The sequence below is a fragment of the Pseudophryne corroboree genome, chromosome 12, assembly GCF_028390025.1.
Source record: "Pseudophryne corroboree isolate aPseCor3 chromosome 12, aPseCor3.hap2, whole genome shotgun sequence".
Taxonomy (NCBI): domain Eukaryota; kingdom Metazoa; phylum Chordata; class Amphibia; order Anura; family Myobatrachidae; genus Pseudophryne; species Pseudophryne corroboree.
Genome location: NC_086455.1, coordinates 43,009,392 through 43,034,895, shown reverse-complemented (window position 1 = coordinate 43,034,895; position 25,504 = coordinate 43,009,392). Strand labels below are relative to the sequence as shown.

General features: G+C 43.8%; 1 protein-coding gene across 3 annotated transcripts in view; it reads right to left on the bottom strand.

Annotated features, from left to right (window-relative positions):
• Positions 1-2,749: 2,749 nt before the first annotated feature.
• LOC134980552 (RAC-alpha serine/threonine-protein kinase) overlaps positions 2,750-25,504 on the bottom strand; it is a 203,352-nt gene continuing 180,597 nt past the window's right edge. For all 3 annotated transcript variants that reach the window (XM_063947416.1, XM_063947414.1, XM_063947415.1), the window contains 4 exons: positions 24,698-24,912; positions 22,411-22,498; positions 20,592-20,694; positions 2,750-3,278 (listed from right to left, as the gene is read on the bottom strand). In XM_063947416.1, coding sequence (XP_063803486.1) covers positions 3,199-3,278; positions 20,592-20,694; positions 22,411-22,498; positions 24,698-24,912 — 486 coding nt within the window. In that variant the 3' untranslated portion in view covers positions 2,750-3,198. The remainder of the gene's footprint in view (positions 3,279-20,591; positions 20,695-22,410; positions 22,499-24,697; positions 24,913-25,504) is intronic.

Here is a 25,504-nt window from a genome sequence, read left to right as displayed (position 1 = left end):
ACATTTATCATGGGAGATGTGCATTTATTTAGTACATAGGTGTATCATGCAACATTGCAGTTAATTTTAGCCAATGTGAGACCATTTTGCATCATAGCAATTTCAGATGGGTTATTCCTAGATGTCTTGGGAAAAGTAATTCTGACCTCTCGCTATTAGTTTTCATGCTATTTTAGGGTAACAGAAAATAGTATTACAGTATGTTTGTTATATGCACATCTGCAACTCCAGGACTAAAAAAAAAAATATATATATATAATTAAAAAAAATTTACAAAAAAAAAATGAGAGTAGTTGTGTATAAAATAATTTACATTTATGCACAAAGTAACAGCTATATGGCCTTCAAGGGGTTATACAGACGTGTGGTGGAAAACAACACTAATAGAAAGTGTAGCTGAAATCTGTACTATTTATTCCCTTTAGTAGAACATTAGAGGCACATTCATTAGTACATATCGAAGCATGGTTTGCTATGTACTTAACAAGCGTTATTATACTTTACGGAGTATTAGCGCTAGCTTCTGAACACTGCAGCCAAAATTGCTGCAACAGAAGCAAACTCTGGTCTGAAAGTGTTAAGGGACCCACACGGTCCGTCACGTCGTATAAGATTTCATCCAACCTCCCGGCAGCCTCCCCGTTGGTAAGATAGTATTAGATATATTGTATGCAGGTTTGTTTTTTTTTGCATACGATGTATCTTTTACTATCCTATCTATTTACTGCGGGATCCAACATATCGCGAGTGCAGCACTCGTGATATGTCGGATCTAGGGGGATCCGATCTGATGCTCACGGGAACGTGCATCGGATCGGGGGGAACCCCCCCCCCCCCCCCCCCGAAAATGCCCGATTTCACCCAATATATCGGGCCGAATGCCCGAATTGGGCTGAAATCGTACATAATCGGTCTAGTGTATGGGGCCCTTTAGTCCAAGAAATAATTTAAGGACCTGGACAATTGGCCTCACGGAGTGTTCAGTAAGCTGTGGGAAAAAAAAGGTATAAAGTGCTTAAAAGTATAGCATCGATGAGGCCTTATAAAATCCTAATATCTGAACTACAATGTAGTTTACCTTATACACAACTGCCTGGAATGAGGACAAAGTTAACACGTTTATGTATTTTTACATAATTGTACTGCTGAAATTCCACTCCATATTAACTATGGTATGATTGTGCAGTTTTAGGTTTCCATGTACTAGTTTTTGGTCTTTTACAGTGTCTTATCAAGCAGAGAAGTTTTTTTTAATCGCTTGAACTGAAAACCAAATGTCATCTATAATATATAAAGAAAGCAAAAACTTACTCCCCCCTCCCCCCCCCCTACTCTCTCACCACCCCCATTCTCTCTCAGCACCAATTTGCATCTTTGGAGCTGCCCGCGTGAATATAGCAAACAATAAAGTGACCAGGGTTTAGCTTCAACACAAAGGGGTAGGATTTACAAAAACTTCTAAAAATGAACATTGGAGAATTTACACATAGCAACTAATCAGATTTGAGCTATCATTTATCTAGTACATTCTAGAAAATAGCCAACACCTAATTGGTAGCTATGGCGACACCTCCCCAAATTATCCTTAAAAACAGTGTGAAAAGTGCTGTAAACACTATGCCATTTAGATGGCTTATCAGAGCAAGTGTGGATGGATAAACTATAAGACTTAATAAAGAGAAAGCGGCTTCCATGATTCTGTATGTCGGAATGTAAATGTACACCTTTCAGACATACCACTTCCCTTCCCTAGGGAACTGGCACAAAGATAAGTGCTTAGCTTGCTATGTAATATTAGTGCCATAATTGTATTTGGAAAATATTTTATATTAATATAGCAAAAACAAAAACCTAGAACCCACCCTTCCCCCAGTGAAAAGTGCTCTAAAGTTAAATTTTTGTAATTAGTTTTTGAAAAAAATTTTTTTTTTAATTAGCCCAATAATTTATAATCAACGCTGATTTTCCTTATATTTTGGGATGCTTAAAAAGAAAACGTTATGCAGGTCTAACATCTGATTTCTTACAAGAAGAAAATGTCATTAACAATCTAATAATCCATGTACGACAAAAGTGCATACCACTATTTCTCGGTAAGATGTAGTGTTGCTTTAAAAGCTTTATTATTTTGAAACTAAAATAGAAATAAAAAAATTGCATTATTCTAAATGAGACTTTCAGCACTACCTCACCTTGTGTATCACATCGCTATTTAAAATCACTGTGAGTGGTTTAAGTTTTACAAGATTGTGTTTTTTGTTTGTTTTTTTTAGGTTTTTTTTACACTAAACTATAGCTTTTATTGTCTTTGCTTGAAAATACTGGCTAAAGTGTGTAGCATTCACAAATAGGATTGCTAAAGCTGTAAGCAGTTTCACAAGCAAACACAAATTTTCAAGCATGCTACAATAATAAAAACTAGAGAGATTATATTTGCACATATACTTTTTTTTTTAAACCAATTAATCTGATATGTATTGTCTTTCTACAGCAAGATAAGAACTCTTGTTTAATGATTGACCTCACTGAGGCTATAATGCTGGTCCGGTTGTTGGTCTCTCATATTAAATGACACGTCACTTAAAAATAAAAATAAAAAATATATAAAAATTAAGCATCAAAACACGTTCACTTTTGTATTATTGCACTATTAGCTAAACCTTCTATCATTTCCTAACTACATCCAATTGCCCACACTTTGAATATTTCAAACCTATGAAATAAATAAAAACTTGTTGATGGGACAGGGTGACCAGGGAAGCGAGAAGAGTAACTTTATTTTGTTTTATTTTTGATTCCTTATTCATGGAATGCTTATTCTTCCTTTGTTCCGTTGACAGCGTGTGAGCACATTCTCAAAACATCGGCTGTGTCATTGTCCAACATAATGTATACGGATGTATGTATATGTATATATATATATATATATATAAAAAATACATACATAAAAACAATTTAATGGATGGATTGTTTTTTTGTTTTTGTTTTTTCTTTGCAAATGTGAAATGAGAGAACTGGTTTTACATACAGACTTCTTTTCTTCCCCTCAGACATTCGTTAACTCCTTTTCAGTCATACAGTTTGTAATTCATAGGCTATAGAAAGTCCTGTACAAAGTCTGATGTATTCAGTGCCCAAAATATGAAGTCTGTGTGTTGCAATGAAAAAGGAAAAAAAAAAAGAAAAAAGTTGAGACGTCTAAGAATTTCCGCTCGCAGAGTAAGAAAACTGGGGAAAGTGCGGCCTTCTTTCATTGTCAACAAATTCCAGATTTTCATCTGCAAAAAAGAATATATGACTGTAAGCAATATAAATATAAATTATATAAAGTCCAATTTGACTTTTTACAAAGAAAAGCACTTATTGTCTGATTTAGTCCCAATATTTTACTTTGAAAATAAAGAGTATGTTTATGTTATATTTGAGAGCTGCATATGGAGGTGATGTTACAAGTAGATTGGGAGGTATTCTATCTCACACATTAATGTAGAATAATGTCTGATTGTTTAATTTCCAGAAACTGATATAGTCAATTAGGTTTTGATATTATATACTGTACCCAGCTGGGTGGCAGGACCATTCTATACTCCTCAACACTTAATTTACAACCATATACTGTTACATGTGGCTGGTCCGCAGACATAAAAGGGGAACACTGTGGAAGAAATATTTTGCTGGAGCCTGCAAAGTTGCAGTTACAGTATGTTTATGACAGGATACCCAGCAACAGACTTCTAAGGGGAACATTTACTAAGCAGTGATAAGAGTGGAGAAGTTGCCCATGGCAACCAATCAGCACTGAAGTAACATCTATAATTTGCATACTGTAGAATTATACAGAGCTGCTGATTGGTTGATGGGGCCACTTCTCCACTGGCTCACTTCTCCGCTCTTATCACTGCTTAGTAAATGTCCCCCTAAGTAGGGGATACGGTCGTTAGGGTTGACACAGCTTAAGTCGACAGTCATTAGGTCGACCACTGAAGATCGACATGCATTAGCTCGATATGGTCATTATGTCGACATGTACTAGGTTGACAGGTCAAAAAATCGAGTTTTTCCCCAAAAATTCATTTTTTGGATTTTTTCATACTTAACGATCCACGTGGACTACAATTGGAACGGTAATCTGTTCTGAGCGAAGCGAGGCACCTTGCCCAAAGCATGGCGAACCATGAGAGGGGGCACGGTGCACTAATTGGGGTCCCCGTCACTTTACGAAGAAAACGACACCAAAAAAGGATCAAAAACCCCATGTTGACCTTTTGACCTAGTACATGTCGACCTAATGACCATGTCGACCTATTGTCCCTGTCGACCTTCCATGGTCAACCTAATGACAACCCATACCCCTAAGTAGTACTATTACTACTTCTCCAGGTATAATAAGTGGTTCACATACAGTATATATTTCAGTGATGGGGAACCTTGGCACTCCAGCTGTTGTTGAACTACACATCCCAGCATGCCTTGCTACAGGTTTGCTATTTGGCCATGCTAAAACTTTAGCAAGGCATGCTGGGATGTGTAGTTCAACAACAGCTGAAGTGCCAAGGTTCCCCATCACTGGTATATATAGTGCATACACACATTATTACAAAACAGCTATATGGGTAAAAAAAAAAACACATGTACCCCAAGTCTGTAATTAAAAGAACAAAAATCAGTAAAGAGAACTGTACACAATTCCTTTCTTAGGTTGTAAATCTTTGCCCCCAATACTGCTTTTGTGTGGTAATATATTTTTCAGTATCCATTTTGTCTGTTGAAGAATGCAGTTGCTTGGAATCATGCTAGATCATTAATTATCATCCTTTATTTATATATGGTGCTACAAGGGGCGCGCAGCACCTTACAAAGTACATACACGGAACCAGTGTTACCATACCAAGAAATAAGTGCAAAAGACTTAGGGGTCAATTCTATTGTTTACAAAGAGTGCGAGTTGCCGTGTCAGTGGCGTTTCAACACCGGCACCCGACCTCGCACCCCTCTGATTTCTGCCATAACTCACAGAAAATTGCTCAGAGCCCTATGGGGCAGCAGCACTTTTGTGCGAGTTCAGGCTGCCGTGAACTATAATGGGAGTAAGGGGACTAAGTTTAGAACATTGAAGACACCACTTGGTAGCAGAAGAAGGGGAGAAAGGTAAAGTCATTAGAAGAGACAGAGAAAGAGCAGTAAGAGAGGACAGAAGGAATGCCAGAAGAGTACAGTGTCACGCAGACCAAGTGACTGAAGGATAAGCGGAAGGTGTTTTGTCACGGTGTCAAAAGCTGCTAAATTATTAAATGGCCAGAGAGTAATGACCCTTGGATCTGTAGCAAGAAACTCATTGTTAACTAAGTGAGGGCAGTTTCAGTAGAGTGGAGAGGAAGAAAGCCAGACTGAAGTGGGTCAACCAGGGAGTAGGAGGAAAGAAAGAAAAAAGGTGGCTAGTCAATCCATGTGAGAATCTTGGAGGCGAAGGGGAGGAGAGGGATAGGTGTCCGGGTCAAGGGTGTTTCTTTTTTAATACTGAGAAAGACAAGAGCATTCTTGAATGCAGGGGGAATAGTTACACATCTTTTCAACCTTTCTAAGATAGAAAGGTTGAAGAGATGTTTAAGATGGCAACAAGCAAAAGGAGAGAGGGAACGAAAGAGGTGAGAGAGGGTAGGTTCAAGGGGAAGGTGGAAGGAGTGGGAGGACCAAATTGGGCCATGACTTAATTTCAAGATATTAGGGAGAAGGGAGTCAAAGTCGGAATTGGGAGAGAGTGAAGGAGAGGAGGCTGGTTGGGAAGGGAGAGGGTGTTGGCGAGGTGTGCCTAGTGGGAACCAATGTCCTTATGGAGTAATTAAAATTTGGATGTGAAGTGGATGTCAAAATCAAGGCTGGATAAGAAGAGAGACTGAAAAAGATATAGTCTAGGCCAGTTGTGGACCTACATTTTTGGGGCCCTAAAGCTTGAACTGTTACGGGGGCCCCTTTGCAACCAGCAACAATAAGGCAACATACAACAAGGTCCAAAGGGACTTGCTGCCCTTGCAAGGACAGCACACACCGCTCAGCGCCAGCAAAATTACTTTAGATGCCTCCTTGTCCCTAGTTCCTTCTCACCTTTCACTGCTCCCAGCCTCTTTCCTAGGACAGGCCCTTTCAGCAATTACTGGGAATCAGGGATGTATCTAGGGGTCCGTGTGCCCCTGGCAAAGTCAGAGGCAGGCCCCCCCCCCTCTCCCTACCACACACACACACACACACACACATATTTGAAATAAGGGAGGCGTGTCAAAAAAGGAATGCGGCCTTGTGGGGAAGGTGCATGGCCGCACAATAGTGCTTCCAATTCAAATTATGCCACACAGTATCACATTACACCGCACAGTAGTGTCCATTACTCACATTACAATGCACAGTAGTGTCTCTTATTCACGTTACATCACACAGCCATACACCTATAGAAAACACAGTCTATAAAGGGCATATGGGGAATGCAAATAGAAAATGGAAATGTGGACCAGTGCTAATAAATATATTCCTAATTTTATATGGGGAATGCTGTCTAACCACATTTGCCATTAGTATATCTGATCCTGCCCATAGGCACATACATATAGACTTACATACATAGTCACAAACAAAACACATACAGTACATATGATATACAGTCCAGTCACACATGCAGTATATACAAATACAGTCACATACTTACTGTACATAGTTACACACTTATTCACATACATAGTCACACTAAAACACACAAATACAGTAGATACTTATACACACACACAAACATACATTCATACATAGTCACACACATACATAAATTCAGTCACAGACTATATAGTATCCCCCCCACCCTCACATTACAGACAGGGTACGCTGACTGCATGTACTTTAGTAGCTCATTGTCCTCTCTCCCTCCCCTCCATGCTGTTGGGCTGCCTGGCAGTGAGTGTTGTGTAGTCCCACCCCCGTACTTCCACTCCGTCCACGGCCCTAGCCAAATGCCAGCGCCAGTGTCCAGCGCACAGCTCAGCACTAGTGATCAATCAGACTCAAAGTAAACTACAGCACCTAGCAGCCCTTGGTTCTGGGAGCTCCCAGCAACAAGGGCTGCTGGGAGCTGTAGTTTATGTTGAGTCTGATTACAAGCGAGGTGCAGTGCGCTGCTGCCGGACACTGGCGCCAGTACTAACAGACAGTCACCAAGTCTAACAGTACCACTTGGTTCTACCCCCTGGCCATGGATGGCGCCCCCTACTGCCTGACGCCCCTGGCGAGTGCTATCCTGGCCAATAGGTAGATACACCCCTGCTGGGAATGTCGCAAAGAGAAGTTCTAGAGGCTGTCGGGAATTGTAGTTTAAAACGGAAGCATGTTTCTTGCTATTTTCAGAGCGCAAACCACAGCGCTAGACTACAACTCCCAGCAGCTCCCACGGTAATAAGCAAAGCGCATCCAAGCTGTAACAGCAGCTCTCCTGTACTAGAAGCCCAGTTGTCATGGTGTTATTGGTAACGCGCTATAACCATACAGTAAATAAAAATAAGTGATGAAAATTAGATTTTTGGTGTTAAAACACACAAGCAAGATGAGTGGTGATTTTAAAATAACCTTATTTTCATAACACATGGAAAAAAAAAATTGTGTCAGGGCCCCTCTGGGATTACGGGCTTGCACGCTTAAGCTTCATTAGTTTCATAGTAGATCCGCCCCTTATCTAGTCTTTTGCAATCAAGTTTACAGTTTTCATCTTGTAGGAGGACAGCATTATAAATTTTGCAGCATTTTCAGGAGTGATGAGAGGTAACGATTTCTAAAATGTATCTATTTTTAAAAATGAAAGACTTAAGAACAAAATTTGAATGGAGTTTTACTTTAAATAATATGCCACTTGGAGGCACTAGTAACTACCCAGCACTTATGCCCTGTGCAAGGTGTCTGATTAGCAGAGAGGGGGTGGTTACACAGTGGTCCATTAGATGGGTGCAGTAGAAGCTTAATGTAAATTCCATTGGTAATCACAAAGGAAAAAGTTTAGGATTGTTCTTTAAAAACTCCTTTAAACTCTGCACAGGGATTTTTCTGCTTTCTTTTAAAGAACGAATAGTTCTCTGGTTACACTACTGGGGGAGGAGGCTAAACATGTGTCTCAGAAAGCTGTATTCTTTTCTTTTAGAGTGGGTGGTAGCTATAGGCAACATCTAACAAGTGGGTTTATCCTGTGAAACATTATGCCGCTTCTTGAAGTGTTTTATCTGGCATTTGGTCTTAATGACTTCTGATCGGGGGCTGAATATCCTGAATGCCTGAAGGATGTTAGAAGCAGGAGACATGAGTGGGGTGGCAAGATTTTCAATAAGGCACTTGCCACCTACATAGCATGATACATAAAAGTCGGGACCAACTGCTGTGCACAATTCCACTGCTGCACAACCACTGCTGATAGCCGGCTCTGCTCTCATGTTGTACTGTAATGGAGCACAGATGAAAGCTCTAGTGCCCTTCAGCACCATAACTAAGCCATGACTTTTCCACTTGTCCTATGCACATGGATTAATGCCCATGCAATGTAAAAGTGAGGCAGCTGTTAACTTGATCTGCATCGTCTGACAGCTTTCATAACTTCAATCTTCCATTGAAGGATAAAAGAGTATATGAAACTTAGGGTAGGGAGGGCAGCGGTTGATTTACCGACGGACACAATAACCGGTCATAATCCCGTCAGCCATTGACCAACAGTCAAAATATTGCACGGTTAAAATATGGACATTCATTATGCAGACATGTTCAAAATTGCAACAGTGTCAGAATACCGACATTTGAAATGCCGACATGCGTTTTTAAGGAATTTTTGCCCAAAAACTGACTTGTTCATACTTTACCATCCCAGCGGATCTGGAGGGGGAATATATTAGTGTGCCGAGCGCAGCGAGCCATGCGAGGGGACGCGGTACACTTAGAAGGTGTCCATGTCAACATAGACACAAAAACCCAGAAATAAATAAATGTTGGTGTATTGACAGGTCGGCATTTCCAATGTCGGTATTCTGACCGGCAGCATTTTGAACACATCGGCATAGCGAATGTCGGTATTTTAACTGTAGGTCAATGGCTGTAGGGATTATGACCGTCGGTACTGTGTCCGTCGGTAAATCATACTGTACCCGGTAGGGATAGTTATACTACTTTCCAGAATTGTATATTTAGCGATTTAGGAAAATGTATTTCCTTTTCAAAACTACAGAAATAGAAAGCTGAAACTCTTCCAATGGGACACAAATGCTTCCACAAGGGTATGGCTCATACATCAGTTAAGCAGCTTAGGTAACTGCGTGGTCTGAGTCATGTAGAAGAATACTGGATTACCCTGGTTGCTTGTGATTCTGGCCATTACAGCTGCAAGACGAGACCTCAGTGACTTGGAAATTATTATTGTGTCACATTTAGCAGCTGTTTTAGTGACCAAGACAGCTGAATTCACTAATGTATTATAAGCAACAACCTCTAAGGCAGGGGTGGCCAGACTTTTGGGACCTAGGATCTACTTTTTGTTCGCTTACTTACCGGTGATCTACCGGCGTCAAATAACACCAATAATAACGCTCCCATTAAAAATAGCATTAATAATGATGCCATCAAACAGCAGCACCAATAATAATGCGCCCATTTAAAAATAGCCTTAAGAATGACAACATCAAATAACCCCCCTCTGTGCGAATCACCCCCTGTGCAGATTTCCCCCCTTGTGCAGATACCCCTTTTCAGTCCCCTGCATAATAGCCCCCTGTACAATAATCCTCTCTGTGCAGATCCCACCTTGTGTAAAAAAAAAACCCTTTGTGAAGACCCCACGCTCTGTGCAGATCTCCCCCCTTTGCAGATCGTCCCTCCCCTTGTAAAGAAACCCCTCTTTGCATAACTTACCTGACAAGTTGTCACGCTGCCTAGCTTCAATCCTTCCTCTCCCTACAGTCACTACTTCCGCTTTCACGCTGCATGGCCTCCCGCTGGCGGCTTCTCCTGTTGTTGCCACCACCGGCTGGATCAAACTGGATCCAACTAGCGCCCAGGCTCTTCACATCGCGGGTGATGTAATTATGTCACCCGCGTACCCGCACACTGCATCCCTGGGAACTGTTAAGAGAAGCAGCGGTGGCAGGCTACTTACAGTTATTTTCTATTAAGTCTGTCGCGATCTACCGGTGGATGCTCTGCGAGCTACCGGTAGATCGCAATCTACCTTTTGGCCACCTCTGCTCTAAGGTGATGTTAGCTACAAAGGGCAGCAGTGGATATTGTGGTAACTGTGCATCAATTCTAAGTGCAAGGCAAAGCAACTGCAGATCAATTGCTGGAAAATTTCAGCCAGAGGGGAGAGCAGTCAAATGAATAAAAATGAAAGGAACTCCACAGAGTAGGATTATAGTCTGGCTGCAGCATTTAAAATGCTTAGGACAGTGGGCAATACACCCATCTGAGTTCAGTCCTGCAAAGAGCACTGGCAAAGGACTGCGGAGTAGTGGAAGAAGGCTGTATAGTCAGATTAATCCTCCTTTACCATGTCCTGCACAGCCTAATACCAAACCTAATCTCTTGCTGAGATTTGTGGTTCCACACAGAAAGGAAAATGTAGATGCACACTCTTTAGTATGAAGCTCGGCTAATCCGAATAATTATGATAAACTGTGCAATCTAACAGAGCAAAACGGAGGTTCTTGGCATCATTTTCGGGGGGGGGGGGGGGGGGGGGGGGGAATATGGTCCCGCCAACCAACGTCCAGGTGACTTCATCTGGCGGGTCCCTAGCATGAAAGTTCGAAAATACTACTTAATGGTAACAAGTGTTCATTTTTACTTAGCATTGCAGCATACTGTAACTTTCCTGATGGGGTGGGTGCCTTTCAGGATGACATTACTCCCAATTCATAGAGTACAGGGATCGCCCAATGGTTTGATGAGCCTGACGCTGGTGTTTTCCATATATCATGGCCGTCTCAGAGAGAACATTTTCCACCACAATCAACCAGGCATTGGTATAGCGACTTTTTTCTGGTGGTGCACACTGGTACAGGTTGAGTATCCCTTATCCAAAATTCAAAATCCCACATTTTTGGGTCCCCTACTGAGATAATGACAAATATATTATATATTATGTGTGTATATATAGATATATAGATCTATAATATATATATATATATATACACATGTCATTATCTCAGTAGGGGAACCAAAAAGGTGCAATTTTGAATTTTGGATAAGGGATACTCAACCTGTATACTCAATGCACTGTGCATGGTGCCCAACACACACTTAATTCACTCACATTGACTTTATCAGTATTATGTATTAGGAAGTCTTATGATGTAACAATTGAGAGGCCGGGAGAGATTCCTACCATTGTTACCATTTTTATATATGTGTGTATATATAGCTCTCTCTCTCTCTTAGATAGATAGATAGATAGATAGATAGATAGATAGATAGATAGATAGATAGATAGATAGATAGATAGATAAGATAGATCATATGATCTTCTGGCAGACGGGATGTGGGTTGTCACTATAACGACAGCGGTACCCTGTCTGCTGGAATCAGCGAATCCGCTCACCACGCTTGGGGCCCTGTGGCTCACTTTGCTCACCACAAGTTATACAGGTTGAGTATCCCATATCCAAATATTCCAAAATACGGAATTTTTTGACTGAGATAGTGAAATCTTTGTTTTCTGATGGCGCAATGTACATAAACTTTGTTACAAAGTTATTAAAAAATAGGATTTTGGTACTTACCGATAAATCCTTTTCTCCTAGTCCGTAGAGGATGCTGGGGACTCCAAAAGGACCATAGGGTATAGACGGGATCCGCAGGAGCTTGGGCACACTGAAAAGAATTAAACTGGGTGTGAACTGGCTCCTCCCTCTATGCCCCTCCTCCAGACCTCAGTTATAGGAACTGTGCCCAGGAGAGACGGACATTTCGAGGAAAGGATTTTTGTGTAAACTAAGGGCTACAAACATACCAGCCCACACCACAAACATACCGTATCACCGGAGTAATAGTAAACCAGATAACCGTATGAAATAACAACAGCAACAAGCTGAAAACCAGAAATACACTACCCGTGTATAAACCAAGTTAACCAACAAGAAAACATTGCCAGTAACAGTCCGCACTGGGATGGGCGCCCAGCATCCTCTACGGACTAGGAGAAAAGGATTTATTGGTAAGTACCAAAATCCTATTTTCTCTTACGTCCTAGAAGATGCTGGGGACTCCATAAGGACCATGGGGTCTATACCAAAGCTCTAGACCGGGCGGGAGAGTGCGGACGACTCTGCAGCACCGACTGAGCAAACGTAAGGTCCTCATCAGCCAGGGTATCAAACTTATAGAACTTGGCAAAAGTGTTTGCCCCTGACCAGGTGGCTGCACGGCAAAGCTGTAAAGCCGATACGCCTCGGGCAGCCGCCCAAGACGAGCCCACTTTTCTGGTAGAATGGGCTTTTACTGACTTCGGCACGGGTAGCCTGGCCGAAGAATGAGCCTGCTGAATCGTACTACAAATCCAGCGTGCAATAGTCTGTTTTGAAGCAGGATGACCAATCTTGTTAGAAGAATACAGGACAAACAGCGCCTCAGTTTTCCTGGCAACAGCCGTTCTGGCGACATAGATCTTCAAAGCTCTCACCACATCCAGACACTTTGGAACCGCCCCAGCATCTGTAGCCACCGGCACCACAATAGGTTGGTTAATGTGAAACGAAGACACCACCTTCGGCAAAAATTGTTGACGAGTCCGCAATTCTGCCCTATCTGAATGAAAAATCAAATATGGGCTCTTATGAGATAAAGCCGCCAACTCAGACACCCGCCTGGCAGACGCCAGCGCCAACAGCATGACTACCTTCCAAGTGAGAAACTTCAACTCAACCTTGCGCAAAGGCTCAAATCAGGAAGACATGAGAAACTGTAAGACCACGTCAAGATCCCATGGAGCCACAGGAGGCACAAACGGAGGATTGATATGCATTACTCCTTTCACAAAAGTCTGAACCTCTGGGAGGACAGATAATTCCTTTTGAAAGAACATAGACAAAGCCGAGATCTGCACCTTGATGGAGCCTAACTTTAGGCCCGCATCTACACCTGCCTGCAAAAAATGGAGAAAACGACCCAAGTGAAAATCTTCCGCAGGAGCCATTTGGTCTCACAACAGGAAACATACTTTCTCCAAATACGGTGATAATGTTTCGCCGTAACCTCCTCCCTAGCCTTAATGAGAGTGGGAATGACCTCCCCGGGAATACCCTTACGAGCTAAGATCTGGCGCTCAACTTCCATGCCATCAAACGCAGCCGTGGTAAGTCTGGAAACACGCATGGACCCTGCAACAACAGGTTCTCTCTTAGAGGAAGCGGCCAAGGATCTTCCACCAGTAACTCCTGAAGATCCGGGTACCAGGCCCTTCTTGGCCAATCTGGAACGACGAGAATCGCCTGAACCCTTGCTCGTCGAATGATCCCCAGTACTTTTGGAATGAGAGGAAGTGGAGGGAACACCCACGGAGACACCAGGGCGTCCACTGCACTTGCTTGGGGGTCTCTGGACCTGGAACAATACCTCGGAAGCTTCTTGTTGAGACGAGACGCCATCATGTTGATTAACGGAATTCCCCAACGCTTTGTCACCTCTGCAAATACCTCTTGGTGAAGAGCCCACTCTCCCGGATGGAGATCGTGTCTGCTGAGGAAATCTGCTTCCCAGTTGTCCACTCCCGGTAGGAAGACTGCTGACAGAGCGCTCACGTGTTGTTCCGCCCAGCGAAGGATTCTTGTGGCCTCCGTCATTGCCGCTCTGCTCCTTGTTCCGCCTTTAAGGTTTATATGTGCCACCGCTGTAATGTTGTCTGACTGTACCAGGACAGGTCGACCCTGAAGAATGCTTCTTGCTTGTTGCAGGCCGTTGTAAATGGCTCTTAACTCGAGAACATTTATGTGGAGACAAGCCTCCTGGAGCGACCATTTCCCCTGGAAGTTTCTTCCTTGGGTGACTGCACCCCAGCCCCGGAGACTTGCATCTATTGTCAGAAGCACCCAGTCCAGGATACCGAACCGGCGACCTTCCAGGAGGTGAGAACTTTTCATCCACCACAGGAGAGAAATTCTGGCTCAGGGAGATAGACTTATCTTCTGGTGCATGTGCAGGTGAGACCCGGACCATTTGCTCAGCAAATCCCACTGAAACACCCGGGCATGAAACCTGCCAAACGGAATGGCTTCGTACGCCGCAACCATTTTCCTCAGAACCCGAGTACATTGATGGATGGACACAGTCTTCGGCCGCAGAAGTTCCCTGACCATCGACTGCAGTTCTAGAGCTTTTTCTTCTGGAAGAAATACTCTTCGTAACTCCGTGTCCAGAATCATGCCCAGAAACGATAGCCGAGTGGCCGGAATCAACTGAGATTTCTGCAAATTTTGCACCCAACCGTGCTGCCGGAGAACCAACAGTACCAAACTCACACTCCTCAGCAAACGTTCCTTGGACCTCACTTTTATCAGGAGATCGTCCAAGTACGGGATAATTGTAACCCCTTGCCTGCGAAGGAGAACCATCATCTCCGCCATGACCTTGGTGAAAATCCTCGGGGCCGTGGAAAGCCCAAACGGCAACGTCTGAAATTGGTAATGAGAATTCTGTATCGCAAACCTTAGGAAAGCCTGATGCGGAGGATAAATTGGGACGTGTAAGTAGGCATCCTTTATGTCCACTGACGCCATAAAATCCCCCCCTTCTAGGCTGGCAATCACCGCTCGAAGAGATTCCATCTTGAACTTGAAAACTTTCAAGTATGGATTGAGGGATTTTAGGTTCAGAATCGGTCTGACCGAACCGTCCGGTTTCGGCACCACAAAGAGGCTCGAGTAGAACCCCTCCCCCCGTTGAGACGGGGGAACGGGAACAATGACCCTCTGGAGACACAACTTTTGTATTGCTGCCAGCACGACCTCCCTGTCCGGAAGAGACACTGGCAGGTCCAACATGAAAAACCGGTGAGGGGGCGTCTCCTGAAACTCCAGCCTGTAGCCCCGAGATACAATCTCTAGAACCCAAGGATCCAAGTCCGATTGGACCCAGACCCGACTGAAGAACTGCAGACGGCCCCCCACCGGGACGGACTCCCCCAGGGAAGCCCCAGCGTCATGCGGTGGACTTGGTAGCGGCAGAGGTGGACTTCTGGTCCTGGGCGCCTGACACTGCAGGCGACTTCTTTCCCCTTCCTCTACCTTTTGAAGCGAGAAAGGACGAACCTTTTCCTCGCCTGTATCTATTTGGACGAAAGGACTGCATCTGCTGATGTTGTGGTTTTTTGTGTTGTGTGGGAACATAGGAAAGAAACGAGGACTTACCCGCCATCGCGGTAGAAACCAGGTCTGCCAAGCCTTCCCCAAACAGGACATTACCTTTGAAGGGTAACGCTTCCATAGCTCTCTTGGAATCGGCGTCAGCATTCCATTGATGTATCCACAGCGCCCTCCTGGCTGAAATCGACATGGCATTGGCTCTTGACCCCAAGAGACCAACATCCCTCGCCGCATCCTTCAGGTAATCTGCAGCGTCCTTGATATAACCAAGAGTTAAAAGAACAGTATCTTTATCAAGGGTATCCATATCAGAAGCTAAATTCTCAGCCCATTTAGCAATAGCACTACTCACCCACAGCAGGTCTGAGCAATGCACCCGTATTAGCGAAAATGGACTTTAGAGACGTCTCCAGCTTGCGATCCGCCGGATCCTTGAGAGCTGCCGTGTCAGGAGACGGAAGCGCCACGTTCTTAGACAAACGAGATAAAGCTTTATCAACATTAGGAGACGCCTCCCATTTTCCCCTATCAACTGATGGAAAAGGATACGCCATGTAAATCCTCTTGGGAATCTGCCACCTCTTGTCTGGCGACTCCCAAGCCTTTTCACAAAGAGCATTCATCTCATAAGAGGGGGGAAACTGCACCTCAGGTTTTTTCTCCTTAAACAAGCAAATCCTTGTTTCCTGTACGGCAGGTTCTTCAGAAATGCGTAACACATCTTTTATAGTCACAATCATGTACTGAATACTCTTAACTAATCTAGGGTGTAAAGGAGCCTCAGTGAAGTCGACATCGGATTCAGAATCAGTCTCGGTATCAGTATCTACCACTTGAGTGAACGTCCTCTTTATCGACCCCGACGGGGTCTGTACCTGTGACAAAGCATCCTCCATGGATTTTTTCCACACCTGTGTCTGTGATTCAGATTTATCTAATCTCTTCGATAAAGAAATTACATTAGAATTAATTGTATTCAACAGTGCAAGTAAGTCAGGTGTCGGCTGCGTCGACAGAGCCAACTCCATACCCGCATCTGCCTCCCCCAAAACCTCCTCCGGTGATTAACATTCAGCCTCAGACATGTCGACACCTAGTATCGACCCACCGAGACACACATACAATGCCTCAGCTAGGGAACAGGCCCACAAGGAAGCCCGGACAGAGAAACACAGAGGGAGTATGCCAGCTCACACCCCAGCACCCATATATCCCACCAAGGAAAATATATGTACAAGCGCTGCCCAATATACTAAATATGCACCAGCTACTGTGTCTTCTTCCCCCCCGATAAGCTCCCCGTTACGTTGATGGAGCTCGTGGAGGTCCCGGACCAGCGTCTCCTGTCTGCACGCGAGGAGAAAATGGCGCCTGTGAGCCGCGCGGCTAAGCTCCGCCCCCTCCCGGCGCGCTTCATCCGCCAAATTCAAAACCACTAAAATACCGGCGGGGGTCCCGAAAACGGCGAACAAACATCTGCCGGCCCCAGAAGACCCAGTAACATGCTGCCCAGGGCGCCGCCCCCCCCCCCCAGCGCCCTGCACCCTGTGAGTGCTGGAGGAAATGTGTGTGTGGGAGCATGGAGCGCAGCGTTGCCACTGCGCTGTACCTATACTGAACTCTTCTGCCTTCCTGAAGTCTTCTGTTCTTCTCATACTCACCCGACTTCTGGCTTCTGTGAGGGGGGTGACGGCGCGGCTCCGGGAACGAGCAGCTGGGCGCTCCAAGTGATCGAACCCTCTGGAGCTAATTGTGTCCAGTAGCTGAGAAGCAGAGCCCTTAAACTAAGCAGAAGTAAGTCCTGCTTCTCTCCCCTCAGTCCCACGATGCAGGGAGCCTGTAGCCAGCAGGTTTTCCTGAAAATAAAAAACCTAACAAAGTCTTTTCCAGAGAAACTCAGGAGAGCTCCCCTAGTGAGTGTCCAGTCACTCCTGGGCACAAAGTCTAACTGAGGTCTGGAGGAGGGGCATAGAGGGAAGGGAGGAGCCAGTTCACACCCAGTTTAAGTCTTTTCAGTGTGCCCAAGCTCCTGCGGATCCCGTCTATACCCCATGGTCCTTTTGGAGTCCCCAGCATCCTCTAGGACGCAAGAGAAATATTGTATTAAATCACCTTCAGGCTGTGTGTATAAGGTGTATATGAAACATAAATGCATTCTGTGCTTAGACTTAGGTCCCATCACCATGATATCTCATTATGGTATGCAATTATTCCAAAACACAGAAAAATCCGATATCCAAAATACTTCTGATCCCAAGCATTTTGGATAAGGGATACTCAACCTGCATTCCAACTCTGTTAGTGGGAATCCGGCCGGCGCCATTACACCTTCTGTTGGACTTCCGGCGTTGGTCTCCTGATTGCCAGGATCCCAACAACTAGTATATTAACTGCAAAATATATATGTATATACATACATACATACATAACATGTATATCCCAAGACCTTGTAAGATATATATTATATATATATATATCTTACAAGGTTTTGGGATATACATGTTTGTATGCACATGCCTACGCAGCCGGGATATTTGAGGCTACAGACTAGTGATGCTCCCACCCAGAAAACTATATAGACGCCCACCGGAGCCATCGCAGATTTCACGTATTGGAAAGAGAGAGGTGGCCCTCAGGGAGGGGCCTCAGGAGCGCCATCTCCCTGTTTCCAATACATGAATGTTGCAGATATAAACATAGGGGCCATTGTATATACCAGGGGAAAGGGGATGTGCAGCAGAAACGCTCTGCAGGGAGCTGCTTCAAGCAGGTTTTTGGTTTTTTTTAGATCAGAATTCAGGTATAAAGGGATCTCATATCTGATAAATTATATTTTCACTTTGGCTTAAGTATAACTATTTTAACGGTCTACCTGAATATGTATACAAGGCTAGTGTGAATTTCTTTCTTCCAGGCTGGCAACACTAGCAATGCAGGAGCCAGCTTTCTCTTCGTACATGATCGCGGTGGAAAGCGGATGCATGCCCCGAAAACTACAGTGACATGCCTGAGTTTTTTGATGCTGCTCCCCATTATCCCTTCCCGTCAATCACTCTGCAATGAAATCCTCACTGCGAGCGGCATCACAGAGGTACCTTGGAACATGCGCAGTGTGATCACGGCACATGCGCAGTCTGCAAATAATCGCTCAGTTGCGTGAACATCAGCACTGCATGCAAACATGAATTTGGCCCATCGTGAGAGACTAAATTGTGGATACAATGCATCCCTACTTTTTATTTTTTTAATATGTTACATTGTGTTTGTAACCTGTCTGCGTTTAATATTTGTATCACTGCAGCGAGTAAGTGTTGCCCGTAGTTTATTTGCTGCACACATACTGGATACTGCTCACTAATCTGCTAGGAATCAATTACACAAATCGCTGCTGAATGAAAGTTCCAACCTCTGCCAACACTCCGTGTGTTCCAAACAGCGCGGGGAGATGCAGCTCATTTGCGGTAAATTTACCCAACTGCTGCATTAAAAATAAAAAGACTGAAAGCAAAACCCACATATTTTGTATACTAAAAAGTAATTGCAAAGCTATTTTATACTAGTTAAACTAGTTCATGAGGATACTATTGCTTTAATGTGAGCTCATAAACGAAGGTAAGGATGCTCCAACAAAACTGACTTCTATATAGCATGTTTATTTTTAGTATGAGAAGATGTTTTAGGAAAGAAAATATAGCATTTGTGTTGTGCGATGCACTACATAATAGATTTTTCCACATTGAGAATTGCATGCTTAAAACCTGCTGGTGTCACTGTTGCTATATGTGAAGTGGTTTGGTCTTTCACTAAACGTCCTCGTAGCCTCATCTTCTCCAGCAGGTCATAAAAGGTTACTAAACACAGCTACATTCCAGGTGCATACTAAATAGCAACGAAATGGAACTGAAACAGAATTTCTCGCATACGTGGAGTCTCAAACTGAAATATCACATGGAACATTTTACATGTCCTCATCCAGACCACACATAACAGTCCTTGGTGTTCTCACCATGTACACATACTCTGTATATTATTGGTATACCGTCATTTAAGTTGGTTTACGTATATAAAAATTTGCTAAAAAGTTCATAAAATGACCCTATAAGATAATTTTACCCCACAAAAGCTGGCCTGCGTCTTACAGTCCAGGACTGGATAATAAAACAGCTGTCGTAGATAAACAGAGAATAATGAGACTGCAGATGAGAACCACTTGGCCAATCTAGTCTGCCCTAAACACATGTACAGATTAACTAGGGTTAATTTTTTTTTGTTGGGAGCCAATTAACCTACCAGTATATTTTTTAATTGTGGGAGGACGGGAAGAATATACAAACGCAATACAATTACGGCCATGGTGGGAATCAAACGCATGACCTCAGTGCTGTGAGACAGTAGTGTTACCATTACACCATCTGTACAAAAAAGAGTGAGGCTGCCAGCTCTGCAGAACGCCTTACTGCTGGTTCTGTTACCAGTTTCTAAAACGGGAGTATTCATTTAATAAGTAGGGCAATATCATGTTGCTGCTGCCAGTGCACAAGTACTCTTCCATGACATGTCTATTACTAGGAAGCAGCTGTACACCACATGTGGAGGAACCAGACTGCGTGCAAGGCGTGATTACTGAAAGAACAGAGAGGTGTTCTGCCATACAGGTGTAGCGGCATCTGACCTTGTCTAGAACATCACGGAAGGTTCCAGCAGGAATCCAGTTCCTTGTATTGGACCATAAAATGCAATAAAAATTCAAAAAGTAATCCAGGCAAAATGTCTATTTTATAAATAATAATAATAATATAATATTATTATGATGCCAGTACTTGGCGAGGTAGAAAGCACCTACTTTAAAAAACAAAAAAACATATCTACTTATACATTTACAAAATTATGTTAATAGTACAACACAAATACAAAAAAATACAGCAGCTTTGGCCTGTTCATAAACAGAGAATTCAATTAGCCCCGATAATTTTTCGGCCACAAAAAAATGAACTTTACTGCAATTTTTGGGGGGGCAGTCCAATTAGAGCCCCATTTCAGGACCTCAGTAGGTCCTGGAAAAATCCCTGATAAGTGCCGAAGTCGGGCTAACTTCGGGGACTAAGTGGATAGCCCTGGGAGATCAATTAGCCCACGGTAATTAATTGAATCCCTTCCCCCATAGGATCAATGATGTGCATTTTACAAGCCTAGCTAAAAACATTTTTTCATTGATGTGCTTATATAGACCTATACCTTGGTCAGGCGGTGTTATAGTGATCATCTGCGCTGTGAATTCCTCATCAAAATATCTCGTATCTGTCTCTGATGTAACTTGAGGCTTAAAAGGCGGAACAAGCTGTAACACACAAAACAGACAGATTAACTGCTGTGAAAGTGGCCTCAAACAAGGAGATGTACTAAACCTTTTACCGAAAAAACGTGGAGAAGCTGCCCGCCGCACCCAGCATCTAACTTTTATAGCAGGTGCTAGATAAAAGGATCACTAGAATCTAACTGGTTGCTATGGGCAACTTCTCCACTTTTTGTATTTAGAAAATTGGATACAAATACCCATTAGAATACTGGAAATGTACAAAGAGTGGCATAATCCAAAATCAAACACACAATGGCTCCAAACCAGGCACGTTTTATACATTTGCAACTGTTGATTTTAAATGCAAGTTGAACACGTACCATAGCATCTTCATACTAATGCTGCAGCCAATGATATTCATAAAGAGACGCTGATCCATCTCAGTGCGTCTTTATATCAGTTATAACATTGGAACTTACATCAACCCTACGTCAGGTGCAATTTCTCCGTCTGAACATGTCAGTGCTACTGCAATATGCCCGCTTCTAGCTAGCTACTCCCCTGTTATCTTCCATGAACACCTTATGAAATCCACTCTTACTGTGTCTGTACTGTGACTCCTGGCGCTAACCAATGGGACGCAAGCGCAGTGAGACTCAGAAGCACGCACAGGTATAACACATTGGGGCTAATTCAGACCTGATCGCTAGGCTGCGTTTTCGTATAGCGGGCGATCAGGTCTAAACTGCGCATGCACCGCAATGCGCAAGTTCGTCACACAGGTATAAAGCGGATCGCCGATCAGCGATGGGTTTATGCAAAGGATCCATTCGCACGGACATTCGCAAGGAGATTGACAGGTTTGTGGGTGTCAACTGACCGTTTTCTGGGAGTGTTTGGAAAACAGGGAGGGTTCCTGACGTCAATTCCAGTCCCGGACAGGCTGATGTGATCGCAGCGGCTGAGTAAGTCCTGGTCTACTCAGAGACTGCACAAGATCTGTTTGTACAGCTCTGCTACACATGCGTTCACACACTTGCAAAGCGAAAATACACTCCTCTATGGGCGCCAACTATGCGAACGCAGGACTGCAAAAAAAAAACCCTAGCGAGCTATCAGGTCTGAATTAACCCATTAACCGCTTGTGTTCAACACTGCCACTGCGTCTGCTTCTGAATCAGCAGCAATACGCATATATCCTTCCAAACTAGATTTCCTTCCCACTGGACAATGGCTGTCCATGCGGATAAGGAACTGGAAATTACTAAGCAAATAAACTATCAATGGAAGTTCCTTAGGATTTTAAAAGGCACACGCTTATTGCTGAATGACAGATTTGAAGGGAACAGCGCTGCTACTTAGAAAGATACTTATTTATAGCAGTGACAGCGACACCCCCTCCCCCCTCCCAGCACTCTCCACGCTCACTGGCAGAACTGTGGGTTCTATTGCACCATAAAACTTGAGCCCTTATGCACCATGCCTTGGTATCTGGAATCCAGTGTGCGCAAGCTGAGTGGTCTCCACAGAGTGTGCCAGGAGACCCCACCTCTTGCCAAGCAATTGTGTTGCCAGCACAGCTGCCACAGATCTGCAACAGCTGTGCTTTTCTTTACTCTGGAGCGGGGGAGCAATGGGGGGAGGTTTTACTGCAGCACGGTGCCTGCTCCCTTCTATAGCAAAACGTGTGACTGAAATCTAATGTAGGCATATGATCAGTCACTGACCGTGTACACCTAGCTGCACATTAGTCATTACCTTTTTCTCATATACATCTTGCCATACAATTCCAGAAAAGAATTTGTGTTGCATGATTTCTTTTGCATCATCGGGACCGCCACCTAGCCTGTATGTGAGAAGAGATCATCAGTTGCAGAGAAAACGCTCAACTGAGCTGCACAGCGAATAGAAACATCATTGACCACATCTGCAGTTTTGTTTTCAGTTATCAGGCCTGGCAAAAATGACTGAACTCAGGAGAAAAGTTGTATCATAGTGGACCGTGGCTGTAGTGACGTGTTATAAATGGACCCACCCTCTATCATCCCCTCAAATGTTAATTAAACGCACGCCATAAATTCATAAAGACAGGGAGCAACTACGAAGGGGATACAGTCATTGGGGGAAATTCAAATGTTTGAAAAGTCGGTTGGGTGTCTGTTTTTTCTTGTCTATTAGATAGGAAAAAACAGACTCCCAACGGACTTTTCAAACAACTGAATTCCACCCATTATGTTCAAGGTCAACCGTTATGATGTTGACATTGTTGAAATGACGACAATGAACATATCCACATCTGCAAAATGCTGACATGTGAAATGTCGATATTCTGCACGGACCAGAAGGTCAGCATTAGGGGTTAGCTATACACACCGCCGGAAGCAGCGCAAGACCAGCAAGAAGTCACCGCCAGCCGACTACCTGAGCTGGAGGACACCGCCGGAACAGCAGGACTTGCTGAAACAGGTACAGTAAGTCACCACTGGACCAGCGGGAACATTTTGTTGACATCGTAATCATGTCAACATTTTATCAGTGCATGCTGGTATATGACCGTCGATAAAATATACTGAACCCAATAGGGGCTACAAGTATAAGAGAAGAGGGGAACAGCAATCACATCATGTGACGTTTTGCAGCTTTTATGTATACCATACCTATTATTGCCTCAGTACATCTGCGAGTCTATGAACCGCATTAACTGGTTCAAACCTTGCCCATTTGGCCCCAAATAGCTCTGTTCATTTATTCTAGTCACCCATGGATATTTCATTTCTAACTGCAAGTGCAGACACCATGTAAAATCTAAACATTATGGGGCAGATTCAATTAGCTGCGGGTTGTGTTGTACAGTCTCTTCTCTTCAGCCTGAAGCTATTTAGCGTTAGACCCATGATTAACCACAAGCAGCAGTTAACCCTTACTGGAATTCTGCGCGCAGCTCTGGCTGTGATATGCGGTATACCCACAGTTGATATGCGCTGGACACATCTGCATGCACTTGAGTATACATCCACAATGCAAGCAGCAGGGAGATTTTCCCACTCGTTTCAATGCAGTTTATTCAGTGTGCACTATATTCAGAATCCCCACTGAAATGAGAAGGGGCTACTGAGATGAATAGGAGAAGCTCTGTACATAAAAAAAATAAGTAATAATCTGGCAGTGTGGACCTGAACCCTAAATCCTCTAAACCAACCTCAGAACTAGCCAGCCTGGATTAAATTCCTCCATTAACGTGGAAACCTGCAGCATGGGACTGTAACCTGTAATGGGGGAGGCTACAAGATGTCTGGATCCCGGCCGTCAGAATGACGGTAGGGGGGTGAGCGCAACAAAACCCCTTGCGAGCTTGCTACACTAGCCACAGGTTCTATTCCCACTATACGGGTGTCATGGACACCCACGAGTGGGAATAGCCCCCTGCTGGCATTCTGGTGTCCAGAATCCCGCCGCCGTGTTCGTGACTACATCCCCTGACACAAATATGGGTTTTACTTAAAAATGCAAGCGAGAGTCTGCAAAGCCAGAGTCTCCATATTTCTGCTCCTCTGCACCCTCTAGCTGCCCGGTGAACAGCTGCACCGCAAAGATCTGCCGCCCCCCCCCCCCCCTTACATCATCCAGACTGGAAGTGCCAGCACTTGAGCAGGAAGTGCCAGTCATGAAGGAACGGGGCACCATCTGTGCACTGCACTGCTCAATGCCAAGCCTGGCTGGTGCGTGCATAGTGCAGATAGAAAAGATAGCGGTAGTTTTAGAATTGCATTTATTTAATAATGAATTTTAGATACAAAAATTTTCCTTCTTGCTCAGCTAAAAACATATAATTTATATATTTTGGATGGAGCTTCTCTGTAACATGATTCATGCTATTAAAGATACCAGATTAGCCTGTTAGGGGAAGTTCTGCACTAAACAACTGAAATAACATACCATAACAGTGTGCCGGTTTTAATTTTAGTCTATTAGAGAAAGTCATAAAAGAAAAAAAAGACAAGAAAAGACAAAAACATCTTCAAAGAACCGGACTTTGGTTTCTTACCTTTGTTTTGGGTCTTTCTTTAACAAACCTGAGAGCAGAGATTTTGCTTCAGGTAATAAAGTGCGAGGGAATCTAATTTCCTCCATTAGAATAAGTTCAAAGAGTTTCTCGTGGTCCTGGTTGTAGAAGGGGAGCCGGCCGCACATCATTTCGTACATGACTACACCCAGACCCCACCAGTCCACTGCCCGGCCATAGTCATTATCTTCTAGTACCTATGAAGAGGTGCACATAACATTAACACAGCCAGATATTGCCATCTCTTCCCACTAACTGTTTACCCATGGAAATACTCTGTGCCAACGTTTTCTGTAGCAACAAGGAGCCAAATCAAGAAAAGTGTCATCAAATTTACAGCGTATCACCAGCAAATATTATAAAGCTCTCTGATATACATTTCACGCACCGGCACGGTTTGTTATACAAGACTGATTGCGGTTATTACGTCTAGTCAAACCGCTGGGTTGAAAGTACGGATGAACAGAAGGACCCTGGGGAATACTATGTTATGAGCAAGCTACCCCCCCCCTCCCCCTCCCCTAAGCGATGATGAAAAGATCCTGCTCACAACTGACACAGAAAACATCTGACACGTCAGTGTGCTCCATATAGTACAGTGCAGGGGCACTACTCCTGCTAGCTGACAGCAGCCTGTACTGGACGGCTCCATTAATCTAACAGTTTCATCTATATAAATACCGACCACTTGCACAACATGCAGCACTATGGGAGATTATTCACTTAAACAAGTTCCGTACTTTTTTGAGCCATACAGCATCCGCTGTCCATTTATTTCAATACAAAAAA